We start from the raw sequence: 17970 nt of genomic DNA on the forward strand, positions 1-17970 counted from the left end.
GGGGGGGGGGGGTAGCTGCGGGCTGGGGGCCGCCGCGCGGACGGCGGTTCTCTGCGGGACCGGTTGGAGGCGGGGGGCTAGGGGGGCCCCGCAGCGGCCTCACCTCTGGCCCGGGCAGGGCAGCACGCGGAGCGGCCATGGCGATCGCTGTCGTGGAAGCGGAGCCGCTGCGGCGGCGGCGGCGGCGGGGCCTCCGAGGCGGCCGCTCGGGCTCCGCAGCCCAGTCCCCGCCGATCCGTTCGCCGGCAGCCTCGCTGTGCCCGCGCTCCGCGGGGGCGCGCGGCGCGTGGGGGCGGGGTCCCCGCCATTAACTCCTTGGGCGCCGGGCCGCCTTCCCGCCACCCCGCCACGCCCTCCCGCCGCGGCACCGGAGAGAAACCGAGGCCCATCCCGGTGCCCAGAGCAGCCCTCACTGCTCTCCTGTAGCCCTTTGCCCGCTTGGCCCGACGCGTCGGGGACCATCTGGGGAGAAGGGAATGAAGGAACGAATGAAGCACGGCCGGGTCTACCCGGTCTGCCCGCTTCCCTCTTCCCTCCTCGGGCTCTGGCCATCTTTATTGGCGCCCCAGGGAGTCCTGTTCGGTCTGCTGCTGTGGCCCATGGCCCATCATCCACCCATCCATCCATCCACCCATCCATCCATCCATCCATCCATCCATCCATCCATCCATCCACCCATCCATCCATCCATCCACCCATCCATCCATCCATCCATCCATCCACTAGTTGGGACGGAAGCCCTGCTGACCTCCAAATGCCTCTGAGCCCACTTCCCAGCTGACCTTCTATCCCCTGACAGGCCCAGGATGTTGGCCCACCAGGAGAGAGGTAGAAGGCTGCATCCCTGCTCCGTGCCCCAGAGGGCAGACACCACGCCACCCCTCCCACCTTGGGCACACTGCTTTTCCCAGGTTCTTCCAAAGTGGGGGGGGGGGGTGTCATTCGATCCCCATGAGTAATGACTCTCCCAATCCCCAAATCTTGTCTTTTTCTTTTCAATGACTTGAGGGTTGGATCTGTGCCTTGGCCCTGGTCACCCAGCACCTCCCATTAGTGTGGGTCAGCTCTGGGGTCTGGACACTGCTTCCTCACTCAAGGTCATTTACCAAAGGCATTGTTAGCCCTACCCTACCACCCTTAGGCTTTGGGGATGGCCAAGGACTCATCTGGGGAAGAGATATCGCCTAGAACTCTGGCTGGCCCCAGGCAACTCTCATCCTAACCCACTTCTGGCCCAACCTAGCTCCTCACTTGCTTCTATGCACATTAACCAGGGCCTGTCCTTAAGCTCTTCCTTTTGTGTAATGGCAAGAATCAAGGCCCCCCCCCCCCCACCCACCCAACCCCAACAGCTCAGGAGAGTCTCTGAAAACTAACCAAAAGACTCATCTACCTACACGGCAGATGACAGAAGACACAGGGAACACATCAGCCCCTTCGGCGAGCAGCTGGCAAAGTCCCCTTTCAATGGCTCCTGCCTCATTGTCAAGGGGAGCTTTGAGACTGAGAGTTGGGCCCGGGGGACCTCTTCCCTGCTGGGGCTACACGGGGCAGAATATCTCCACCTCCCCGTAAGAAGTTGATCGTCAGGCCAACGGGCATTCCCCAGATAGGGAAAAGAGGTGTGGGCTTGGAGTTAGAAGTCCTAGGTTCAAATTCTGCCTTAGACACTTAATGTGATCCTGGACAAGTCATTTAACCCTTCTGGGCCTCAGTTTCCTCCTCTGTAAGATCAGGAGGTTGGACTTAATGGCCTCTAAGGTTCAGCTTGAAATCTTTGACTTTATGAACTGGGGAAAAACGGGCTGAAGGCCTTGGGGGTTGGGCTTCACGACCTCTAAGACCCCTTTCGATACCACGTCCTAGGCTATGTCACCTATGACTTTTACATCTTCCCCTAAGCCCCAGCCACCCACCCCTATCCCAGCGAACACAGAGCCCAAACACTCCCTTTGCAAAGAGGCTCTGTGTATTGGGTGCTGCAGCCAGCCCCGGGGTGTCTGTATAAATAGCGTACAAAACCCGACAACGCGGCAGCCTCATCTTAACAAAAATACTAAAAACTCATTAAAAACGGAGCCCAAGGAAGGGGCCAGGGTCGGGTCCAGTCAACAGGCAGCTCCTTCGGGTGGCTTAGTATCGTCCAAACATGTTGGTGTTGGGCTGAGGCTGGGTATCTGTAGAGATCAGAGATGATCAGGGCTGGGACAGCAAGGGGCAAGGTCAGATGGGCAAGGAGGGGCTGCTCTGAGGGGTACCTGACTTCTCCTCCCCCTCCCCATTAGGGAGAAGCCCCCAGAACCCAAGGGTGGAGCAGCATGCTCCTGAGGAAGGAGGGAGCCAGCTTACTGGAGAGCTGCTGCTGCAGCTGCCGGACCAGGGCTGCTGTCTGCTGCTGCTGCTGGGTCTGCTGAAGGCCCTGCCGCTGGAACTAAGGGGACAGGGGAGAAAGATCCTGATCACACCTGCCCTTGCATGGGGGTGTCCTCCCCGAATCCTCCTGCTGCCCGGCACTTGGCACTCCCAGCCTTCGGCCCACGCCTCCTCCCACGCTTCCCCCCATTCCTCCCTGGCCCTGCCCCTGTCCCACTCACAATGGGCTGCATGCCCAGCCCGGGCGGCTGTCCCTGAGCCTGGGGCTGTGGCACGGCGGCTACCTGGGGCTGCGGCTGTGGCTGAGGTGGCGGGGGTGCCGCCTGCTGCTGCTGCTGTTGCTGCTGCTGCTGCTGCTGCTGCTGCTGCTGCTGCTGCTGCTGCTACCGGAGTAGAAAAAGGGGACACAATTGGGTCCAAGTTGAGTCAGGTTTAGGGGCAGAAGGAAGGGAGGGAGCTCTGCGGGATCTCCATTTTGCCCCTAACCAGTGCTTTCACAGGCCCTAAGGGGCAGTTTCTCGGGGAGGCAACCCGACTCCCTCCTGCCGGAGTTCCCCAGGGAGCGTGGCCAGGCCTCAAACCCCTGGCCCTCCTCCATCCTGGGCGTGGGGTGGGGTGGGGTGGGGAGGGATAAGTGGCTGAGCCCAAGGCCCCCGATACAGTCAGCTGATGAAATCCGAGGCCTAGGGCCAGCCCTACCTCCCACTCACCCTCAGGATCTGCTGCTGCTGCTGCTGTTGCTGCTGCCGAATGTGGTACTGCTGCTGCTGCTGCTGCTGCTGCTGCGGCGGCGGCGGCGGTGGCGGCGGCGGCGGCGGCTGCGGCTGCTGCGGCTGCTGCTGCTGCTCAGGCAAGATGGGACTGGGGCGAACCCCGGTGGGAACCCCCTGAGCACTCAAGGGGGTCATGGTCCCCATCATAGATGTTTGCTGTAGTGACTGGTGGGCAAACCTGCAGGACAGGGCAGAGCACCAAGGAAAGGAAAAGTCCACTGGTACCTTGAGCTGGAAGGGATCATCTTATCCATTCTCCTGCCTGCAAGGATAAGCATTCATCCCCAGCCCAGGCAGAATAGTCTCGGGCTCTTGAGAGACCTCCAGGGGGAGAGAGAGACAGCATCCTAGCACCTTGGCATTGTCTGCCTGCCTTTCCATGTCAATTCTTCCCGCTAGCCATCGGCAGCCAGTTTTCTGTCTGGGCTTCAGGGAGGAAGGAAAAGCAGGCCTTGGGAGTGGAGGACATGCACAGATTAGACTTGATCTGTTCATCAGTCTCTTTGCCTGGGCCTTGAAGATCAGAGACTTTCCCCATACCTCCCTCCTCTCGCAAGACTATGGTAGGTGAAGTTTTTCTCCTTCATTACCAGCCTTTGTATATGTGGATTCTTTCTTTGATTCTTCTCCCTTCTTCTGCCTCTTCTCTGCTTGCCCCCCTGGGCCCAGACCAATCGGCCTTTTCCTCTCTCGTCCAATACTTTCACTGCCTCAGAGACTCAGCTACGGCCAAGCCTTTCACCATCATCCCTACACCAACCAGTCCCAAATACAGCTACATCCCTCCAGCATCAACCTTGCACGTGCACCCAACTTCCTGTTTCCCACTTTTCCCTACCTCCAACTTAACAAGGTCAAGAATCAGCCAGTCATTCAAAGGCCTGCTGGGAGGATATACCTCCCTCCCTCCCTCCCTCCCTCCCTCCCTCCTCCCAGGAGAGTTGGGCCAAGCTACATGACAGAGATGTTTGCTGTTGGGCACAGACAAGGTCTGGAGTGGCTGGGAGCACTGACAAATGGCAGCAATAGTGTTTTTGTTTGTTTGTTTGTTCGTTTGTTTTTGGTTAGGCAACGGGGTTAAGTGACTTGCCCAGGGTCACACAGCTAGTAAGTGTTATGTGTCTGAGGCCAGATTTGAACTCAGGTCCTCCTGAATCCAGGGCCGGTGCTCTATCCACTGTGCCACCTGGCTGCCCCGAGCAATAGCATTCAGAAGCATCCAGAACTCCTTTGCAAAGGAAAAACAAATACCAAGCAAATGGTGGCCTTCCTCCTCACCAATAACGCCTCAGCTATCAACAGGCCCCCCTAGTGGGAAGATTCCCGGTCACCGATGGCTCTCGCAGGCCCCATATCCTCGGTGACAGAGTCACCAAGTCCTCTTTTGTCTTGTTCAGCTCTCAAATCCATCTCTTCCTTTTCCATCCCCACTGCTGCTACAATTAGTCCAGGTTGCCATCCCTTCCTTTTGTGCTCAATATGGCAGCCTCCTAGAGCTGCTCCCACCCCGCTACTGTCAGGCTCTTTCTCCCATGAGCCCTCTTCCACAACTGCGCTGGCATATTCATTTTTCTAAATCACTTATTTCTTCAGGTCCTCACCCTGATCAAAAACTGCCCATGGCTCCCTATTTCCTACTGGATCGGGTCTAAATACCTCAAGCCTGCCATTCAAGGCCTTCTATCAGCAGATCCGTCTCCCAATGCTTCCCAACACAATCTCGACCTCCAACTTGAGGCCAACTGCTCTCCTGACTGCTGCCCCTCTCCAGTGGTCTAGTCATTCCTGCCTCTGGACCTTTAAGGGCTCTGTGTTCTTGCATGGACAGTAACTATTATCTTCATACTCTGTGCCGCTCCATGGTCAACCAGATGCTACTTGCCCTTTTCCCCCTCCTGTTCCAGGCTTCTCCAGGCCACATTACTGACATAGCAAGGAATACTGGAAAGAGCTAGGGGTTAGGAGTCAGAGGAAGTGGCGTTGAATCCTAAGGGCTTTACGACTGCTGTAGATGCTTAACAACTTGGTGGCCATGGGCAAGTGGCTTCCTTCTCAGATCCTTACTCTCTTCATCTGTAAAACGGGGCTGTTGATGCCTCTCTCTCTCTCCTCCAGAACTGCTGTGCTCTGACTGGGAACTAGGATGACGATCATGGCATGTCATTATGTTCCTGCCATTGTGGTGACAGCTTTGACTGGGCACTGCTGCCCAATCAAAGGGGAATTTGTTCACAGCCTTTTCTTCTTGATTCCCTTTCTGACCCAGAACACCCCCTAGGCTGTCTCAGCTCAGGCTGCTTCCCTAGGCCTTCAACGGCAGTCTCTGCCCGCCTTTCTCGCCCAGGTACAGTCCTTCCAGTCCTATGGGAAAGCTGTTTGCACTGTTGGGAGGAGGCGGCTTCCCTCCTCCTGGGGTGAGCCCACCTGACTTTCTCATCCCACCCCCCCTCAAAAGCCACACAATATTACATGAGAAGTATGTCTGGGTTGGTATCTTTTCCCCATTCTAGATGGCATGGCCTTTGAGGGCAGGGACCATGCCTGAGTTATACTGAATCTCTTCACAATGCCCACCTAGCAGCATGTGGCCACACACACACACAATCACACACACACACACACACACACACACACACACACACACACACCCCTTGCAGCTCCCTACTAAGTCAAAAACCTCTTGGGACTCTGGTAGACTGGGTAACCCTAAGGTCCCTTTGAATGCTAAGATTTTAGGATCTGAAGGCAGATTCATTTTACTGGAGTCTCAAGGTGCATGACCAGTAGTCCCAAGACTGGTCATATACACATTCCTAATCCAAATGTACCTCTGCCATCAGTGGTACTCCCCACCTCACCCCCTTTCCCTAGGTCCCCAGTTCTGAGCCCCCATCAATACCCTTAGCTACCTTTGAGTGGTGGGCAGCCCATGCCCATAGCCTGGGGCCTGCTGGTGCACATAGCCACTGGGCCTCTGCTGGAGGTGGCGTGCAGGGTCCACAAGAGTGGGATTGGCAGCAGGATGAGGGCTCTGATAAGGCTGGCTGGAGTAGCTGGGGGGCACCATTGTGCCTGCTGGGCCAGTGTGCTGCTGTAGTCCAATGTGGGAACCATAGGGAGTATAGCCCTGGGAAGAACAGGAGAACAGGTCAGAACCAAGAAAACTCCAAAGTCTTTGGTCCCTTCTCCCTTCCTTACTCCTTGTGCCTTACCTGAGAAGCCTGCAGTGAACCATAGGAGGAATTTGGGGTCATCTGGCGGACAGGTGGTTGGCCTAACATCCCCTGACTCTGTAAAGGGAAAGGACACAGAGACTTGGCCTTCTCCCCTTTCCCTTTCCCTGCCTTGATCCCCTCCTTTCCAAGATCTCCTTCTACACATTTCCCACCCTAAACATCTGCTCTGGATGGAACCTGGACACCTCAGGGCCCTTTCCATGCCCTCCCTATCCCACGCCCCTTTTCCTAAAGCCTCTCCCTTCCACCCCTCTTACCAGCTTGGCCTGGAGCTGCTGACGTAGGAGTTGACCCTGTGGCACTGGAGGCTGCTGTTGCCGGTACACAGGAGTCTTGTAGGAAGGGTCAATACTTATGACCCCAGTTATGGGTGAAGGTAACACCCCAGAGTACGATGGTCGGGTCTGGAGCTTGGGTACTGGCATCCTTACCGGGCGATATGTGGTATCCAGGCGAGGGCCCCCTGCCAAGGAGAAGAGGCTGAACTGAGAGAGCAGAGGGCTCAGAAGTAGGCACAGGGCTCTAATGGAGGCTGTGGTGGCTCAGAATAGTGGCCAACCACCGTCTGCCAAAGCCAGGCAGGGAGCAGCCAGGCGGCCGTCAAAAGGCCCTACTCAGCTGGACGCCCCTCCCCACTAGAGCTGGCACTCACCTGCAGGCAGAGGCTGGTTCTGGGTGTAAAGAGTCACAGGTGTCTGGGGGTAGCCAAAGCGAGATATGGAGCTCCCAGTGGCATGATGCAGGAGGTCTGTGGGCACCGGAACGTAGGAGCCACTCCGTCCTGGGCCCAGTCCATAGTCCTGCATGTGGCAAGAGAGAAGAGATAGTGAGTGAGTGGGGGAAATGGGGAAGAGCCTGAAGCTATACAGTCAATTTCTTTTGTGGCTTAAGTGCCCACCCCCCAAGATCTTGAGAGCGGGCAGAGAGCTGACCTCAGCCTTGCTGGCTGCCTGTGGACGCTTCTTGCTTTTGGGAGGCTTCTTCTTGCGCTCCTCTGTGCTAGGGGGAGCTGCCCCAGCCTTGTCAGGTTTGGGGGGCTCAGGTGCCTTCTTCTCTGGCTCCAGGAGAGTTGGGGCAGGTGGCTCTTCGTCCTCTGGGGGCAGCGGCAGCGGCTCCAGGTAGTAGGTCCGGGGCCGAGGTCGCAAGTGGGTATGGTAGAGCAAGAGGCGCTGCTGCTCCTCCCCCCTTGCCACCCGCCGGTCTACACGCACAGTCCCAAACCAGCCCCAGGACAGCGGTGCTGATGGCTTCAATCCTTCAAAGAGGTCCCAAGGTGAGATCTTCTGCTTGGTGGAGACTTGGAGGCCCTGCCCAGTGAGAGAGAGAGACAATGTGCGTGAAACCCTGGAAACACAGGACAGAGAGACTGTGGCACATGAGGAGAGAGCTAGCTGCTGCATTAGAGGCAGATGCAAGGCTAAAGGAGTGGGTGCAAAGAGATGAGAAAATGTGTGTCTGACTGTAATGGACACGTGGGTGCTTCTGCGCCTAGTGCCTTAGCCTTAGCGGGCTCTTAGTGACTGCTTGCTGAACAGAAACTCTCCTGTTCCACTTCATCTCGATCTGGGCCACCAGCCATCCACATGAGCTGGCTATAGCGAGGGAGGGGACGGGAGGACTCACCTTGGGCAAGGAAAGTCACATGGGGTACAAAGAAGGGGACAGGGTGCACAGACATGGTTGGAAAAGTGAAAGAACTAGGGAGAGAGGTGAGTGGTACTTCAGGCAGGCAGGGAGGGTGGTGGGAAAGACCCATCAAGTGATCAATGAAGGCAAGAGTGTCCCCCGGAATCCAGAGAGGCCTTGCCAGGGACCAGCCAAGTGAGAGCTCATGGCCAGGGAGAGGGAGAGTCAGGCTGGGTGGACCCATGAAAGGGAGTGGAACATGCCTCCTTCTTGAAGATCGAATCAAAGCCAGCAATCTTATTGCCTTTGGTGTCAATGAGGGAGCCCTGCGGCTCGCAGGTGATGACGTCTCGCGTCTGCTTGGGCAGCGGCAGGAGCTGGCGTACCTTTTCCAGACTGTCGGATTGGCGTTCCCCTAGCTCCTTCTGCAGGCACAAGAAGGCAGGGAAGGGCCCGGGGTCAGGAACCACTCCTGCCCCAAAAAACCAGGAGAGGAAGCAAACTGAAGGCAGGCCAGAGTTCGGCTTAGAACAAAGGGCTAGGGAATCGAAGCTGGAGACTAGGGTGCCAGCCCCAGGGAGCCCCCCTCCAGCCCCCCACTCACCCGTAATTTCTTCACCAAATTCATGTATGCCCGTTTGTTTTCCTCCATGCTTCCCTGAGAAATGCTGGACATGTCTGCAGCCAATGTCCCATTGATCAGCACACTCAGCATATCCAGCACAGTGGTGAAGAGTTCACTGCAGGAGACGTCGGTATACGCACGAGGCCACACACTCAGACAGGCACACACACACACAGACAGAGAGGGTGGGGGACACGGGGACAGGATGAGAGCAAGGTTTTTGCCAGACTAGGCCAAGGTATCCATGGGAGGCAGCAGCTTGCAGTGTGGATGGGGGGGACGGGGACCTGTGGGGGTACATCAAAGTGGGGACTATTCGGTGGCCGGGCTGGGATTTGGGGGAGGCGTTACTTGTTGGACTGCATGTCGACGGTGCCGCTGATGATGATCTCCAGGAGCAGAACGGCCCACTCGGTAGTCTGCTGGGTGCTTCGCTGGACCGTGTCAAACATGCCCCCTACCTGCCAGGGTCACAGGCAAAAGTTGACCGAAAGTGAGCGTGAGGCCCCTCCTCTGGATCTCAATATCCTCGTCTGGAAAATAAGGCAGCCGAGGGGGGGGCGGGGCGCGGCGTGGTGGCGCTGTCTGCATTTTGTGGGCAGCGCTCAACCCAGGCTCGAGTCTGCCAGTCTGCCCTCTCTCCCGCTTTGGGGCAGCTGGTGGTCCTCTTCCCCCCACCCCCAGAGGTGCCAGGACTCCCGCTCCCTCAGTGTTGGCCCCTGAGCCCTGCCCCCGGCCCCGGCCCCGGCCCCGGTCCCCAGGGCTCACCAGGTTAAGCCTCAGCTTCAGGGCCTCATGCATCAGTTGCTTGGGCTTACAATTGTCCAAGTATTGGTCATCCCGCCAGTTGTTAACAATCTAGGAAAAAGCCAGGTAGAGCCACGCCGTTGTGGAGTGGGCAGGCAGGGTCTGCCCTTTGGGAAGCATGCCACAGCAGTAGCTGTGCCCCGCCACTGCCCGCACCCAGCCGGGTCCAGCCCACGCTAGGTTACTGTGCGTACCTGGTGTACCTGGCTGTAGAGGGAGGTGAGGAGGCCCTCACGCTGCTCGTCCTGCCCCTTCAGACAAGTCAGCACCAGGGACAAGAAGGGCTGCTGGCTCAGCAGGGACATGCTAGCGGAAGAAGCCGAAAGAGGGAGTAGAGGTTGGAGATGAGGCTTCTCGGAACGTCCCTGCTTTTAAGCGGGCTTCCCCTCCAGTTCCTAGAGCTCAGCAGCTGTCCTCTAGGCCCCAGCTTCTACTCCCTGGGATTGAGCTCTGTGTCCTCAGGCCAGGCCTGTCCCCTATCTGATCTCCCACCTAGCTGCCAACTCTGCATTTGCTCCTTGTAATCTCCTCCACTCCAGCCCGATCCACTCTGGTCCTCCACTGCCCACTCACCTCTTCTGTTTCTGCCTGTCCCGCTCCTTTCGGGAAGAGGAGCCCAGGTGCTGCCCCTTCTCCAGCTCTTCCCCAGCGGCTTTCAGCACATGGCCCTGCACGGAGGTGGGCAGCTTGGCAATGAGCGGAGCCACTAGCCACACCCCAGAGCGCTCCAGGGAACTGGGGTTGGGGGGAGGAAGGCAGACATGATTGTGTCAGGTCAGGGGTGAGCAGAGTGTGGCAGGCAGGGCCAGTAGGGATCCCCCTCCCCCTCCCAGGAGTCCATGCCAGTGTCTCCATGGGGATATGGGGGCCCCCCGAAAGGCTTCCATCCCACCTGAGAACAGGCTTAGCCTTGTTGTTGCTGGGGGGCACAGTGGCAGCAGGGCCTCCTGCGGCTGCCCCCGTCTCTGCTGACTGCTGGAAAACCTCAATGGTAGCTTTGGCAATGTTCTCCAGGAGGGAATTCATCTCCTGGGGAGGACGAGGGGGATGGGAGGGCTACATAGCCAGCTGGAGGCGCGGGAGGGCGGATGGTGGGGGGTGATGGCAGGGGTGGAGGAGGAGGAGGGCAGATGGCAGGGTGGGGGACAGGACTCCATTGGAAATCCTGCCCTCCAGCATCTCTATTTTCTCTACCGCCCCCCTGCTCTCTACCTCATCTCCCCACCTAGATCACCCCCGCCCACCCCCCTCTCCCCCCTCCCCCCCCCTCCCCCCCCCCCCCCCCCCCCACCCCCAGGCAGGGGTAGGAAGGGGAGAAGGGAGCACTTTAGTACTCACATTGTTAGGGGTCTGTTTGATCATGAGCTGCAGCTCCAGGGAGGATTGCCGCATGGTCCACTGGTCTAGATTCTGCAATACAGGTCCCAACCGACCCCAACACCCCAGCCTCATTAGCCTCTGGCCTCCTTCTCCCTGCACCCAAACCTCCCACAACCTAGTTCCCAGAAGCACCAAACTTCAAAGTCACAAAAGCAACATGGCGGAGTATTGAAGTCATTTACTTTGGTCACCCTTATATAAGTCACTCGACCCGAGCCTCAGTTTTCCTCATCAATGAAATGGGGCCCATACATATACTACCTAAACCTCACAGGCTTTGAATGAAGTAAGTCTATATTATAAAACTTTGAAGTCTGACCAAGATGGGAGCTGACCAAAAAGGGACCCAGAGAAGTCATTTGTCCCGCTCTTTCAGACAGGACAACACTAACCGGACAGACAAACCTGGCCGCGTGCAATGTCAAGAAGCCCAAATGAGGCCAGGAAACCTGAGCTGGAATCCCGACTCTGACGCTTACCGAAACTGGGCAGGTCACTCGACCTCTGGGAGCCTCAGTTTCCTCATCTGTAAACTGGGGATAATACTTGCAGTCCTATCTCAGAGTGGGGTTGCAAACCTTAAAAGTGCCACTGAATCAGGTTCAATTCAAATAGTCTGCATTCACCCTGGGCACCCCATGGGCAAGGCACTGCCCTAGGCCCCAGTGTAGAAGGGTGAACTAGTATTAGACTCCTCTGCACTTAACACAGCACAATTTAAGCCACTAGGGAGAGCCACAGAGAAGAGTGTGCCAGCCCCACCTGGAGGCCAGAAGAACTGGGGTCAATTCTGACCTCGGACACTGACTAGCTGTGTGACCCTGGATAAGTCACTTCACCACTGTGTCTACCTGAGTTTCCTCACCTATTTCCGAGGGTTGCTATGAGGACCCAATGAGATATAATCTCTGGACGGCGCTGGGTAAAGCTGACAGTACAATGTCAATGCTCACTGCCACTGTTCCCATTCTGTGTGGGATGCCTACTAGATGGGTCTCGGAGGGCACAAATGGCCTCCCTCCCCGACAGCTTCCCAGCGGCGTGACATACAGGATTTCTACCGAACGCCTGTGCAATGAGTCCATGCCAGAGCCCACTCACTTGCTGACCACAATGGCCCCTTAGCTGGTCATCTCCAGCTACTGCTGAGACCACTGGGAACTTCTGAGCCCAGGGCCTTGTCCTCAGCCCAGTAAGCGGCCCACGCCTCCCCCAGCTCTCTGCCCTCAGCTCCTGCTGGCCCTTTGGCTGCGTCCTCCGGCTGCGTCTTCCTCCTCCTCAGTGCATACCTCCCACCTCCCGCCCTGCCTGGCGTCTTGGCTGTGTCTCTCCCATACCTGGAGAATCCGTTTGATTCGCTGCCGCTGGGGGTTGTCTCCGTCCTCATTGTCTAGCAGCCGATGTGGGTAGCAGATGAGCTGCATGAGGCGTTGGGCCTGGGCGCTGCTCAGCACGGGGTCCTGTAGGTCATTGCTGTCTTCACACAGGGACTTGAGGCAGCGCTCTCCTACCCATTCCTGGGGGAGAAAAGGGGAAGAAATGCTTATGGGGGAGTGGAACAAGGTGGAGAAAGGAATGGGGTAGGATGAGAATGGGCCGGAGGATGGGTCATCAAGTGGCCTAAAGCCTAAAGGGTGCACTGACCTGCTGGCAGATGCTGCGTAGCACGTACTTGGCATAAACATCCAGACTGGCTGTCTCCACTGAAAAGCTTCGGCCCCCAGGCCTCCGGCCACCCCCACCCTCCTCCTCAGGGAGCTCATCTGCCCCTCCTGCTAAGGCGAAGCCTGAGCCCTTCAGCTCGGCATCCCCTATGGTCCAGGGAAGAGAAGGGGAGAAAGGCAGTCAGGCATGGACACGAGCCAAAGAAGGGGACTCTTCTCCTCCCGTCAGCTTCCCCTGGCCCCTCCCTCCCCTGCCCCGCCCTCGCCAGCCTCCCTAAAGTGACCGCCCTCTAGAGCAGGGGTTCTTAACCAGGGGCCCTGGAACTTGGGTTTGGTTTTTTTTAACTTTCTGGTAACTCTATTTAAATAAAATGGGTTTTCTTTGTAATTCTATGTATTTTATTTTACGTGTTTCCAAACAAGTTATTCTGAGAAGGCAGGGTCCATGGGCTTCCTCAAACTGACTGTAAAAGGGGGTGTGTGACATACAGAAAGGTGAAGAACCTGGGCCCTAGGAGCGGAAAGCCTGTCCTCTGTGGCTCAGCTGGTACCGTGCCCATGCTCCAACCCTCCCCCCCCAACCCCTACCAAGCACAAACACAGCCTTGAGCACAGCAAACACAGCCCCATCTACAATGCGGTTCTGGGAAGCAGCCAACAGGTGCCGATCACAGGAGGAACGGATTCCAACAGCGGGCTTGTCTGTGGAGAGAAGGCTAGTCAATGGAATAAGCCCTGATCAAGCAAGCACCTACTGTGTACCGGGCACTAAGAATATAAAAAATAAAAAAAAGGCCCTGTCCTCAAGGACCTTACAGCCTCCTGTGGGGAAACTCCCCACACGCCCCTAAGTAAGTCCAAATAAGTGCCAAGTCATTGGCAGAAGTGGGAGAGAGTCGTCATGGAGGAAGGGACATGCCTTGGGCCTGGAGGGAGCTGAGGGCTCCACGAGGCAGAGGGTGAGACAGGATATATGAGGTCCTATACAGGGAGCAGCAAGTAGGCTGGAACACCAAATGTATGAGGGGGGGAGTAACGGGAAATCAGCCTCTAAAGAGTGGACTGGAATTTAAGAGAGATCCCATTAGGGGATCGTTCACGTCTAGCTCTCTGTGGCCCCATTTGAGGTTTTCGTGGCAGAGATCCTGGAGTGCTTTGCCATTTCCTTCTCCAGCTCCTTTTACAGATGAGGAAACTGAGGCAGACAGGGTGAAGTGCCTTGGCCAGGGTCACACTAGTAAGAGTCTCAGGCCAGATTTGAAATCAGTATTCCTGACTTTTTGCACAGCACTGTGTACTGCACCACCTAGCTGCCCGTGTATCAGGCGACAGGATGGAGCAGTCGGTGGGATACTCCAGAGGACCATCCCCAAGTCCCTGGCTCGCGAGGATCAGCAGTCAGGCCTACTTACTGCCATCGGCCTGGCAGGGGTTGAGTTGAGGTGTCTTAAAGAGATGGAGCAGGATTCGGCAGGTGAGGCGGGCACCCGGTTCAGAGTCCTGTTCGCTGCAGGCTGGTGGGGCAAAGCGATACTGAGCGAAGAGAAAGACGAGGCTGCCCCGACCAGAAGGGAGGGCGGGGACAGACGGGGTTGGGGGACATGTCAGTAGGGCAGTGAACCCAGGAGCCACGAGGCTGTGTCTAAGCCAGAAGCCAGGGCTTGTCCTGAGGAGTCAGTCAAGGGGTCTGGGCTCTAAAGCATCAGGAAGAGCTCCGGCTGCTTACTCACCAGCATTGAGCAGTGAGGGGATGGCCGCACAGCGGATGAGATCCTCTAGGAGAAGGCACTGCCGGGCGATAAGGATGGCAACAAAGGTGGCAAGGGAGTCATGAAAAGACAGGTCACTGACCTGGGAAAGAAAGGTGAGCTCAGAGATCCTGGCCTGCTGCCCCCTCCCCGCCCCGCCCACTCCACTTCCTCCCCCAGGCTCACATCTACATTGCAGAGCAGGTCATTAAAGCCACAGGTGCCATTATTAGAAGAGCAGCATAAGGCCTTCAGTACTCCAAGCCACTCTGCACTCAGGGCCTTGCAGTAACCAGTCAGTTCAGCACACAGGATGGCAATGTCATTCACCCTGGGGGAGAGGGGACATTCCTTGGGAAAAGTCAGGGCCTCCTCTCCCTGAACCAGTCCCAGCCTTGAGCTCCATTGCCATCTCCACCCTAATGGCAGAATGCAAGAAGGGGTGTTGCCCCCACCCGCGGGGGCACTGGGCCCAGCCCATACCGGTCAGGATCATGGTGGCCCACACAGACGTGCATGAGGGCATTGCAGACAAAGCTGTATCTGTTGGCGGGGTTCTCACTGAGGCTCTTGCCCAGCCCGGTGTAGTAGGTGAAGGTATGTGCTGCTGGGTTCTCCAGTGTGTCAATCATGAACTCAGGGGCCCATCGCATGTTTGACTCAGAGGGCTCCACATTACAATAGATAGTGTTCTTCACCTTTGAGCAAAAGTCACTGGGGGGGGGGGGGCGGGGAGAGAACATAGTATGGCAAGGGTGAGGGAGACCTGGTAAGGGGAGGGGCAGAGACTTGGACGGACTAAGAGGGACAGGGGGCCCCAGGGCACACAAAACGGGCCCCGAATCAGTGCCTGGGCTCAGGAAGGCAAGGAGACCAGGAAGCACCAGGGCTACAGGGAGGGCTCGGCCCAGGCCACGAATGGCCACCCCAGGCTGGGCAGGAAGGGGGAGGGGGGAGCAGGCCTAGTCCCTAGGTCTCCAGCCCTCTCTCACCTGAAGAGTTCCCCAAACTTGCTCTTCAGGTGGCTGCAGGAGGTATACAGATCATACAGATAGGCCAGGATGCAACGTTCTGCAGAGGAGCCATCCGACCGGTTCATGCCATGCTTTACCACCCCACAAAGACTGATGGGGGATGAAAAAAGAAGGCAGGGTTAGTTCATGGCTGGGGGAGGGGTAGACCTTCATGTCCTGGCCTGGGGTGGAAGGTGGTGGGGATGGGGTGTGGGGGGCCCACCTGCTCCTCTACTAACCCCTCAGCCTTTGGAATTAGGCCTCCCCTGGCCCAAGGGATTCCAGGCCTCTATGCTCACCCCTCAAAGACCTGTGCCATCTGGTCCTGATTGAGGATGAGGCAGGCATGGTAGTGCCTCAGCACAGCCACGATACACAGGCACAGGCTGGTAGTGTAACTGCCCACAAGGTCTGAGGATTTGAGAAGCAGCTCGGCCTCCACCACGCTCAGTTCGTTCAGCAGCTGCCAATGGAGGCCGGGAGGAAAGTAAGAAGAGGACTTTTTCCTCCCCTTCTCTGCCCTGTGCCCTCTCCTTAGACAGTCTCTCAGATCCTGGGCTCCTTACCCCACAACTGCCCTTCCCCAGTGACTAGCGACACAGGAACCAGCTCCAGGGGAGGGTTCTCCCCAGCAACCTGGTGGTGGGGGAGGAAGGGAAGGGCTTTGGACTCTCCCTCTCATCTGGCCCTCAGAATGTAGGTATCCTCAGGGAGTCACAAAGCATTAGGTAGAGCCAGTATGGCATGCCACAGAGGATAATAGCTTTGGCGTGAGAAGACCAGGGTCCCAGGCCCAGCTCCTCCATTTACTTACTAGCTGTGTGACCTCAGCCAAGTCTCTATACCTAGAAAAGCCTCTGTTTTCCAATGAGGATGATACTACCTACCTCAGTAGCTTGTGAGAAAAGTGCTTTGTAAAAGCTAAGAGCCTATAGGAGTGTGAGCTGTGCGAGCAAGCCTGCTGCACGATTTTCCCATCACTCTCTGCACGTTGGGCCTTCTGCTAGCTGCTGCCTAGCCTAGCCTAGCTTGTTCTACATCATGACCTCATGCCCCCAGGGAACGCTCTCTCCAGCCCTCGCCCTCCAACTCCCCACCTGGATAGCAAAGTCGATGAGGCCACTGATGCTGAGTGAATATTCCATGAGGTCGAAAATGAACTGTACGTGCTGTACCAGGGGCAGGTGGTATGACATGCCAAGGGCAAAGCTTGTGATCTGCTCCAGGACATTCCGGGAGACCTGGGGAGGGCAGGGCAATGAGGCTGAGCGGCTGAGCTGAGAAGCGCCAGGGGAGAAGGGAGGGGATGCACTAGGGAGGCTTGGCTTGCTCAAAAGAAAAGAAAAGGCAAAAGGAAGAGACGGGAGGATGGAAATGAGAGTGAGGAGGCAGGGCTCCAGGCGTCGAAGCCTAGGCCTAAGGCCCATACCTGAGCTGTGACTTGGTGTTGATCATAATGTGAAAGGTGTTGAAATTTGGAGAATATGTCCTCTGCTGTGGGGAAGGCTTCAGGCCGATTGCGTCTCCTCTTCTGGCCATCTTCCCCACCTGTGAGGAGGACAGTGGGAAGGGTGGAGAGTCAAAGGACAGACTGCAACTGGAGGGAAGCTCATGGGGCATTTGAGACTGACTAGAGAGGAGCCCTTGTAGAGGGCTACATGCTGGCCTGGGTAGGCTGGTGCCTATTGCCTGCTTTGTATACAGTACACACAATAAGTGTTGAAGTTTAAGAGGTCAGGGTACAACTTTCAAGGAATAAGCTCTCATCAGAGGCCATGAAACTGTTTTCAACGGAAGAAATAAAATCAATAACCTCTTGGGAAAAAAAAGGTTTGAATAACCCAGGAAATGCAAATGCCAACAATCCTCAAGGATTACCTCCCACCCATCAAGCTAAGCCAACAAGACAAAGGTGGGGCAGCTCATTGTTGAAGGGGCTGTGGAAAGGTAGGCAGCTTCACCACTTGGAATGGAACAGCAGGGAGATTCCATCGTTCTGGAAGACTATTTGAGATTGGGCAAGAAAAGCTGCCAACTGCCCTACACTAGTACAACTAGAGCCCAAGGAGGCTCCAGAGAGACGGCCTTCGGAGAGACGGCCTTCCGGAGAGGCCCAGCAGCTGGACAAGCATCCTGTTTGTGATGAAAGAGTGGGGAAACACATCAGGACCTAGTGAATGGGGAACAAACCAGTTACAGCTGGTTCATTGGAATGGAATGGAATATTACAGGGGGATAAGCAAGGAGGAATATAGAGAGCTCCAAGGAGCATGGGAGGATCAGGACAAGTGGAGAACAGAGCCAAGAAGGCAGAGCCCAGAGAACACCATGCACCCTGAGTGCAACAAAGTAAAAAGCCAAGTTGCTTTGAGGCCACCTCCCACCCGCTCCTCCCTGCCTGCTACAGTTGAAGGGCAGTCTTCCCCCTCTCTGGGAACAATATACAATCTAACTGTTCCTCCTTTCTTCGGGAATGGATTTTGTAAGGGAGTTTGGGGAGAAGTATCTGTTGTGTCCAAAGAAAATGTGGCAATCTATCTCTTGTGGTTTATTTGTTTGTTTTTAATCAAAAGAGAAATGAGTACAGAGGGGGAGGCCATCTGGGCAAGAGCTGCCAGGAAGTATATTCCTTCTCTGAGGAGAACCTTCTGCCCCAAGCCTCCCAGGGACCTGTCTGTACCTCCCAGGGACCCTTCTGCACCTCCCAGGGACCCTTCTGCACCTC

The 17970-nt window shown here is 56.6% G+C and overlaps 2 protein-coding genes and 1 long non-coding RNA gene across 5 annotated transcripts in view; all 3 read right to left on the minus strand.

Annotated features, from left to right (window-relative positions):
* Nucleotides 1-170, minus strand: part of NLGN3 (neuroligin 3) — an 18153-nt gene extending 17983 nt beyond the window's left edge. For all 3 annotated transcript variants that reach the window (XM_027836796.1, XM_027836798.1, XM_027836797.1), the window contains exon 1: nucleotides 104-170. The gene's annotated coding sequence lies outside the window, so the exon portion shown is untranslated. The remainder of the gene's footprint in view (nucleotides 1-103) is intronic.
* A 1781-nt stretch (nucleotides 171-1951) lies between these two features.
* The window catches only part of MED12 (mediator complex subunit 12), a 23725-nt gene continuing 7706 nt past the window's right edge, over nucleotides 1952-17970 (minus strand). Inside the window, exons 17-44 of the mRNA XM_027836719.1 lie at nucleotides 16675-16793; nucleotides 16343-16486; nucleotides 15545-15708; nucleotides 15225-15356; nucleotides 14716-14946; nucleotides 14419-14563; nucleotides 14215-14335; nucleotides 13897-13998; nucleotides 13073-13186; nucleotides 12465-12631; nucleotides 12158-12337; nucleotides 10779-10850; nucleotides 10333-10469; nucleotides 10014-10175; nucleotides 9635-9746; nucleotides 9402-9491; nucleotides 8985-9094; nucleotides 8613-8748; nucleotides 8272-8433; nucleotides 7315-7689; nucleotides 7035-7182; nucleotides 6640-6845; nucleotides 6359-6436; nucleotides 6056-6273; nucleotides 3084-3324; nucleotides 2595-2756; nucleotides 2350-2431; nucleotides 1952-2177 (exon numbers count right to left, since the gene is read on the minus strand). Coding sequence (XP_027692520.1) covers nucleotides 2134-2177; nucleotides 2350-2431; nucleotides 2595-2756; nucleotides 3084-3324; nucleotides 6056-6273; nucleotides 6359-6436; nucleotides 6640-6845; nucleotides 7035-7182; nucleotides 7315-7689; nucleotides 8272-8433; nucleotides 8613-8748; nucleotides 8985-9094; nucleotides 9402-9491; nucleotides 9635-9746; nucleotides 10014-10175; nucleotides 10333-10469; nucleotides 10779-10850; nucleotides 12158-12337; nucleotides 12465-12631; nucleotides 13073-13186; nucleotides 13897-13998; nucleotides 14215-14335; nucleotides 14419-14563; nucleotides 14716-14946; nucleotides 15225-15356; nucleotides 15545-15708; nucleotides 16343-16486; nucleotides 16675-16793 — 4154 coding nt within the window. The 3' untranslated portion in view covers nucleotides 1952-2133. The remainder of the gene's footprint in view (nucleotides 2178-2349; nucleotides 2432-2594; nucleotides 2757-3083; nucleotides 3325-6055; nucleotides 6274-6358; nucleotides 6437-6639; nucleotides 6846-7034; nucleotides 7183-7314; nucleotides 7690-8271; nucleotides 8434-8612; nucleotides 8749-8984; nucleotides 9095-9401; nucleotides 9492-9634; nucleotides 9747-10013; nucleotides 10176-10332; nucleotides 10470-10778; nucleotides 10851-12157; nucleotides 12338-12464; nucleotides 12632-13072; nucleotides 13187-13896; nucleotides 13999-14214; nucleotides 14336-14418; nucleotides 14564-14715; nucleotides 14947-15224; nucleotides 15357-15544; nucleotides 15709-16342; nucleotides 16487-16674; nucleotides 16794-17970) is intronic.
* LOC114023944 overlaps nucleotides 17787-17970 on the minus strand; it is a 445-nt gene continuing 261 nt past the window's right edge. The window contains exon 2 of the long non-coding RNA XR_003566853.1: nucleotides 17787-17967. This is a non-coding gene — a long non-coding RNA (uncharacterized LOC114023944). The remainder of the gene's footprint in view (nucleotides 17968-17970) is intronic.

Source organism: Vombatus ursinus, unplaced genomic scaffold, assembly GCF_900497805.2.
Source record: "Vombatus ursinus unplaced genomic scaffold, bare-nosed wombat genome assembly UNPS02014819.1, whole genome shotgun sequence".
Taxonomy (NCBI): Eukaryota; Metazoa; Chordata; class Mammalia; order Diprotodontia; family Vombatidae; genus Vombatus; species Vombatus ursinus.